The 7,633-nt window shown below is 47.6% G+C and overlaps 1 protein-coding gene across 1 annotated transcript in view; it reads left to right on the top strand.

Annotated features, from left to right (window-relative positions):
- Positions 1 to 7,495, top strand: part of tyro3 (TYRO3 protein tyrosine kinase) — a 14,042-nt gene extending 6,547 nt beyond the window's left edge. The window contains exons 8-19 of the mRNA XM_056392769.1: positions 212 to 354; positions 975 to 1,113; positions 1,371 to 1,494; positions 1,583 to 1,677; positions 2,148 to 2,243; positions 3,018 to 3,098; positions 3,282 to 3,374; positions 3,456 to 3,577; positions 3,822 to 3,931; positions 4,152 to 4,311; positions 4,654 to 4,790; positions 5,324 to 7,495. Coding sequence (XP_056248744.1) covers positions 212 to 354; positions 975 to 1,113; positions 1,371 to 1,494; positions 1,583 to 1,677; positions 2,148 to 2,243; positions 3,018 to 3,098; positions 3,282 to 3,374; positions 3,456 to 3,577; positions 3,822 to 3,931; positions 4,152 to 4,311; positions 4,654 to 4,790; positions 5,324 to 5,804 — 1,781 coding nt within the window. The 3' untranslated portion in view covers positions 5,805 to 7,495. The remainder of the gene's footprint in view (positions 1 to 211; positions 355 to 974; positions 1,114 to 1,370; positions 1,495 to 1,582; positions 1,678 to 2,147; positions 2,244 to 3,017; positions 3,099 to 3,281; positions 3,375 to 3,455; positions 3,578 to 3,821; positions 3,932 to 4,151; positions 4,312 to 4,653; positions 4,791 to 5,323) is intronic.
- Positions 7,496 to 7,633: the final 138 nt, after the last annotated feature.

Raw genomic sequence — 7,633 nt, 5'->3', positions numbered from 1 at the left:
AAGTGTCAGTCCCATCAGCAGCAGGGTCTCTGACACCTGATCCATGTGGATCTGGTTCTGTGTGTGCGGATCAGAGACTGATCTGGATCAGCAGCTCACAGTCTGGTTCTGGTCCTGGATCTACAGGGTCACAGGTCTGCTGTTGATCCGTCTGTAGCTGCTGATGACACCTGTTACTAACTCCACTTCTGTGTGTGTGACCTTTGTGCAGCGCCCTCGGCGGCCCCCAGGAACCTGACCTTTGACCTCTCGGAGCAGCAGCTGTCTCTGACCTGGGCCAAGCTTGAGGAGGACGAGCTGCAGGGGAAGCTGCTGGCCTACAAGGTGCAGTGGACTCTGAGAGGAGAGGCACAGGTGAGAGTCCAGGTCACGGGGTCTGCTTCTGGTTCTCTGGTTCTGGTTCATGCTGACTGTTCTGGTCCTGGAAGATCTGGAGCCGTTCAGCTCTTTAGCTTTGAGCAGGAGAACTATCACATATTTTAAATCAGATTTTAATTGGAAGTTAAGATGATCAGATTTTCTCTGAAGGTGCGTTCACTGTCGTGTTGAACCTGATGCTGTTATTGTTAAAGCAAGTGGAGCTGCTGCTGTGTTCAATGACTTCATTAGGATTCGATTTCTTCTTCCAGTCTGCTGTTACCTTAGTTTAGCTTCTGTTAGCCTCTATTAGCTTCTGTTAGCTGCTGTTACCTTCTGTTAGCCTCTATTACCTTCTGTTAGCTGCTGTTACCTTCTGTTAGCTGCTGTTACCTTCTGTTAGCTGCTGTTACCTTCTGTTAGCTGCTGTTAGCCTCTATTAGCTTCTGTTAGCTGCTGTTAGCCTCTATTAGCTTCCTTGATGCTGTTTTCTCTTTTCTCTGTTGGTAACAATGACAGTTAGGAGTTAGCAGTTAGGTAGTTGTTCTTATATATTTATGTATATTACTATTATTATTTTATTTTAATCTTTATATACGTCTCCCTGTGTTTCCCAGGAGCCTCTGCTGTTTAAGGAGAACATGGCTCAGCTGTCAGGAGGAGGACGTTTCTTTAACGCCTCTTTCCAGGTCTCAGCCTGCACCTCAGTGGGCTGTGGACCCTGGACCCCCCCGGTGCTGGTGCTGCCGGCCTCAGGTAAACACTGGTCCATAATGGTTCATTAAATCTGAAGGAGAAATCCTGCACCACCACAGCACAGGGTCTGAAACTGGGACCAGCACAGGGCTGCAGCAGATATCTACTGAATATACAGATCAATAAATTGGATACAGTTTTTACTGGATATAGGTTATTCTGGTTATTCTGGGTAAATTGGGGACTTGTTACCAGAATAAGAAAAGATGATGTGATTGACTGTTTACTGGTTGACTGACTTCCTGTTGGTCCCTCAGTGCAGGTCCAGGTCCAGCGGAGCCACATGTGGGTTGGTCTGCTGCTCGGTCTGCTGGTGGCCACTGTGGTGGGTCTGCTGCTCACCGTCGTCGCTCAGCGCCGCGGGAAAGAAACGCAGTTCGGGTACGAACCTCTGAGAGAGACTGGAGTTTAATTAGAGAGCGTTGAGACCAGTTTGAAGCAGGAAGTGACTGTGTGTCTCTCTGTCCAGCTCGGTCTTTAAGGGTCCAGGTCCTGAAAGCTCCGTCTCCTTCACAGCAGCTCGGTCCTTCAACAGAACCTGTGCAGAGCTGCAGGAGTCCACACGTGAGTCCACATGGGTCTCTGGTTTATGTTCTGTTGGCTCTGGTTAGACGGGGTCTCTGTTCAGGTCCATCCAGGGGGGCTGAGGGGACAGTGTGAACCCAGAGGAAGGTCAGTCAGCGACAGAAGGTTTGATGAGCATGAAGCAGCTTCACCTGTCTGTTTACAGCAAACACTGCTACCTGTATTTACCTGCTGCCTGCCGGCCAATCAGATCCTCTGTCTGAGCGACAACAACCTGTCACAGGCTCACTGTCACTCTGAACCTGAATCCTCGAGAGGTCTCCTCTGGAGTCTCAGCTGTGTGTAGCGTTACATCCAGTTCTTATGTTTGATTGGATTGCTCAAAGAGGGGTGTGGCTCCACGAGCACACAGGTGCAGGTGAATCCTGGACCGGGAGCAGCTGGTTCAGGTTTCACTGAACACTGCCACTACTTAAACTGTGTGTGTGTGTGTCTGTGTCTCCCTCCAGTGGACAGTCTCGGTATAAACAACGACCTGAAGAACAAACTGCAGGACGTCCTGATCCAAGAGAGAATGATCACACTGGGACACATGCTGGGGAAAGGTAAACAACAACAACAACACAATAACAACACAGACTGACAAACACCAAACAGCAACAGCAGTAACCACACCCAGCAGTGATGTCACTTGAGTTCACCTGTGCATCAGGTTTATTGTTAAATCCACACACACGGTTCCTCTGGGACGTCAGTGCAGCACAGAACAGACAAACAGCACAGTCAGTGACATCACTGGTGACCAAGGTCCAAGGAACCTGGTGTCATGACGACCACCTGCCCCAAGTGTGTGTGTGTGTGTGTGTGTGTGTGTGTGTGTGTGTGTGTGTGTGTGTGTGTGTGTGTGTGTGTGTGTGTGTGTGTGTGTGTGTTGTACACAGTCTGTGTGTGTACAATACAAACACAAAGTGCTGATGTGCAGTAAAACTGAAAGTTACATTTCTGAAAGACAATGTTTCACTAATTCTACACAAACTACTACACAATAAAACTACTTCCTGCAGTGACAGTATCACAGTAAGTGTGTCTCCTGTGACTGATCTCTGATCAGATCAGTGATCCTGAGTCATGTTAATGTAGCTGCTTTAACTACGTCAGATACTCTTAGATAGTTTAGTTCCCTGGTTCACAATCTTAGTTTTAATTTGGTGTCAAAAAGATCCTAAAAGTGTAAATGTTAGAGAATGTAGAAGAAGACTTCAGGACAGTCGGCACCATGAAACACCAAACTGAAACCAGAACAATCCTCCTGAGACAGATCACTGTGATCAATAAAACTCAGATATTCAGTGTTTAAATGTGTGTGTGTACCTGTGCAGGTGAGTTTGGCTCAGTGCGTGAGGCCCTCCTGAAGACGGAGGACACGTCTGTCCAGAAAGTGGCGGTCAAAGTGCTGAAATGTGAGTCAGACATGTCTTCTTCTGTGGGTTAATGAAGATTAGGGAGGTTTGAGACAGAGAGGACACACCTGAGGGAAACTCAGGTGTTAACAGGTGAGACTGTCTGTGTGTCATGGTGTATGGGAGCTGATGGTGAGTCAGCTGATTAATATAGTGCATGTGTGTGTGCGTGTATTCCTTCAGCTGACATCACCTCATCAGGTGACATTGAGCAATGTCTGAAGGAGGCGGCCTACATGAAGGACTTCCACCACCCCAATGTCATCCAGCTCATTGGTAACTCTCTCTCTCTCACACACACGTTACCCAGGGGTCAAAGGTCAGATGGTTTGATTGACAGTCTGTCCTGTCCAATAGGAGTCAGTCTTCACCGGCGTCCAGGCCAGCGGCTGCCGATCCCGATGGTGGTTCTTCCGTTCATGAAACATGGAGACCTGCACACCTTCCTGCTGCTGTCCAGACTGGGAGAGCAGCCGTTTGTAAGCGCTCACTGTTTACTCTTTCTACAGGTGACCTCACCTGTCACACTAACACTTACCTGTGACACAGGTGAGTGCTGAGGGGGCTGCAGCTCTGGTGTAACATTAACAGGTTTCAGTGTTAGAGCTTCACAAAAGAACAGAGCAGAAAGTCAGTGAAGTCTAAGGTCTTTAAGTGCGGCAGGTAGATGAAGAACAAGTCCTCGTACCTGGACTGACCCAGTCCTCCTGTCCCCCCCCTCAGGACCTGTCCCTGCAGACTCTGATCCAGTTCATGTTGGACATCTCCCGGGGGATGGAGTATCTGAGCAGCAGGAACATCATCCACAGAGACCTCGCTGCCCGAAACTGCATGTGAGTCCACCAATCAGCTCGCAACACCACAGTACATTATATACAACAGTTTATAAACAACAGTTTTCAACATTTCCCATCAGCCCACAGGCCAAGTGAAAGGTCACATCTTTATTTATCAAGGACGGTGTCTCTGTGTGTGTGTGTGTGTGTGTGTGTGTGTGTGTGTGTGTGTGTGTGTGTGTGTGTGTGTGTGTGTGTGTGTGTGTGTGTGTCGCAGGCTGGATGAGAACATGACGGTGTGTGTTGCAGACTTTGGTCTCTCTAAGAAGATCTACAGTGGAGATTATTACAGACAGGGCTCGGTGTCCAAACTGCCTGTGAAGTGGATCGCTCTGGAGAGTCTGGCTGACAACGTGTACACCACACAGAGCGACGTGGTACAAACACACACACACACACACAAATGCATGATAATATATATAGCTTGGTTGGTGAGCCTCAGTTGTACACTACTTTTCATGATGCATTGTGGGATACTGTGAGTTCACTATGAAGGGTATAATAATTCTCCCCATACATCCGGGCACCACTACATAATGGTGAACTCACTATGTAGTGGACTATAGAGGGAGGTAGTGAGTGTTTTCGGACACAGCCAGGCTCTCTGTCTTGGAACACTGGATCTACATTTCCCATAATGCATCTGGATGGTGTTTAATTTGAGCCTCCCTGCCAGGTGAACTACAATAACTGTGTGTGTGTGTCTGTGTGTCTGACAGTGGGCGTTTGGTGTGACGATGTGGGAGATCATGACTCGAGGTCAGACTCCGTATCCTGGAGTGGAGAACTCTGAAATCTACGAGTTCCTGATCAAAGGAGAGAGACTGAAGAGACCTGCAGACTGTAGGGACGACATGTGAGTCTGCAACCACACAACTACTACACAACTACAACCACACAGTCACTAAATGTTCTGGTCTAAATATATGTCACAAATGTTCCATGTATATAAACCTAACAGGTCTGTAAGATCTGCAGGAGCTGCTCCGTCAGTGGAGCTCAGAGTTCAAACTCTGACTTTCAGCCACAGGGCTGCCCCCTGCTGGAAACAGCTGGAACCAGCTGGAACTGACAGTAACCGGCTGGAACCGGCTGGAACTGGCTGGAACTGACAGTAACCGGCTGGAACCGGCTGGAACTGACAGTAACCAGCTGGAACCGGCTGGAACTGACAGTAACCGGCTGGAACCAACTGGAACCTGCTGGAAACTGCTCCTAGTGGATCAAATATTATTATTATTATTCAATTATTATAAATATTGATATTATCTGTTCTATAATTATACTGATTTTATAGTTTTCTTATCATGCTCTCTCTCCTTCTTCTTTCCTTTTCATTCTCTTCCTCATCCTCCACCTCTTCTTATCCTTCCTTTTCCTCTTCTTCAGTTATGACATCATGCACAGCTGTTGGAGTCCAGTTCCTAAATGTCGTCCCAGTTTCCAACATCTGGTTGAACAGCTGGAGGCGCTGTGGCTCAGCCTGTCCCCCATCTCCCCACAGAAGGAGCCATTACTGTATGTTAACCTGGAGGGGGAGGAGGGCGAGCGGGGCAGAGAGGGAGGAGGCGGCGGCGGCGGCGTGTGGGCCCAGGGGCTGGAGGAGGCGGCAGCAGCGGCCTGGAGTGTCCCCTGGCAGGGGGGGGCGGAGGATGAGGAGAAAGACTGGCTGATGGTGGGGTCCGGGGCCGCTCTGGCCATCGGGGGGGACTACAGGTACATCATCGGCCCCTGTGGAGGCCCTGATGAGGAGGTGGGGGGAGAGGCGGGGGGAGGAGGAGGAAAGAGGAGGAGGAGGGAGTCGATTGACACCTTACAGGAGGAGGTGAGGGACGAAGAGGACGAGGACGATGTTGTCATTAACGTCTGACCAATCGCAGAGCTCCACCTCCTCTCACCTGATTGGACCTGTCAGTCAGCTGATCAGAGACGCTCACTTCATGGCACTGAGCAGCAGCAGGCGGGTGGAGACGTTACTGAACATTGAGCTCACACACACGCGCACACACACGCGCACACACACACACACTCTCACACACACACACACACACACTCACTCAAACAAAATCAGTCAAACCAGAGTCTGAGCGGAAGGTGAAGATTCATATTCATTTTTCATTATTATCTGAAGATTATTGGATCATTGATTGATCAGTAAAATGATGGAAGACGTCATAGACGAAACAGGAAGCGACGTCTTGTGGGGGAAACAGGAAGTGTTCATGTTTCAGAAGCTAAAAACATTTATCAGAACAGTAGCAGATTATTTTTTGTGATGATCAAACTAATTGATTGATTGCTGCAGCTCTGAGTAACTAATTTGTAGATTAAAGGGTAATGACAATCATCAGATCTTCATCATCTTCAGCTGAACAGAACAACATGGAGGTCAGATCAACACGCTCCAACATGGCTGAGACTTTTACTGTGAAGTCTGAGGAAACTGGTCCTTCAAAATAAGAGCTCTACTCTGGACATTTACCACTTCAGTCATCTTTTTTTATTTGGACAGTCTGACACTGCGCCCCCACCTCCACACACACTGGCAGATCAGCATGTGTCACAGCCTCCTGCAGGGAAACAATTAATGGATTAATCAATTAGTCAGTCAACTGAAAATCAATCAGACACTATTTTGATCAGTGTTTCAGTTGGTTCCAGCTTCTTCTCTGACTAACCTGGTACTAAACTTACCGCCAATAACTAGTCCTCAGACTGACCGAGTCATGTGACAGTGTTACCTGGTTCAGGTGGAGCAGTCATCAACCACCATAAGCTACTGGTCACACAGGTGACCTTGTGTAATATGTCGTGTAGTTTGTGTTTGTTTGTGTAGTATGTCTCTCAGGTGCTGCTCTGCTCACGTTTTTTTTAATTATTGTTAATATCTACAGCAGAAACCACTGGACGATTGATTATTAATTGGTAACAACTTAATTATAATTGATAATTGTGTCTTTTTTCAAACTCAGTGATGAGATGTTTGTCAACAACAAGACACCGACAGTTTTTATTTTCAGACAGTTTAATAATGAGACGATCTATCGGGAGATTAATCAACAATAAAATGTTTGGAGCTGAAAACAATTAATCAATTAACTCACAACAATTTAATATCAATTATCTCTTATTTTAAATGATTCAGTTTCTGTTTGGGGGAGGGGGTTGAGGGGTGAGGCCCCTGCACCGGGCCGATCCGGCCCTGACTGCTGCTGTAAGTGATGTTCACACACTGGTCAGACCAGACCTCCTCTATCTCACTAACGTGTATTTGTAAAGATGAATTGTGTATTTTACAGGTGAACTGTTTCGTGTTGATGGTGTCTGACATGTTTGAATTCAACCACTGGTTACTAGGGATGAAAGGAGCCTGTTTTTATTCTGGTCACAGACCTGGGTCTATTGAAGACCAGACCAGACCTGAGGTGGTCCGGTCCTCACCTGTCTGTACCACTGTCCTCACCTGTCTGTACCACTGTCCTCACCTGTCTGTACCACTGTCCTCACCTGTACACGAAAAACACGTGAGACTCTAATGAATAAAGTGTTTTGTGTCATGTTGATTTCATCTTGTTACCAGCAGCTTTAGTCCAGTACCGAGGATGACGTCTTGACTCACCTGAAAAATAACACCTTGATCACTGAGTACACACACACACACACACACACACACACACACACACACACAGTCGGAAGATC

Source organism: Seriola aureovittata, chromosome 13, assembly GCF_021018895.1.
Source record: "Seriola aureovittata isolate HTS-2021-v1 ecotype China chromosome 13, ASM2101889v1, whole genome shotgun sequence".
In the NCBI taxonomy this organism is placed as follows: Eukaryota; Metazoa; Chordata; class Actinopteri; order Carangiformes; family Carangidae; genus Seriola; species Seriola aureovittata.
Note: the sequence above shows the minus strand (reverse complement) of the source record. Positions and strands in the feature narration are given on the sequence as shown.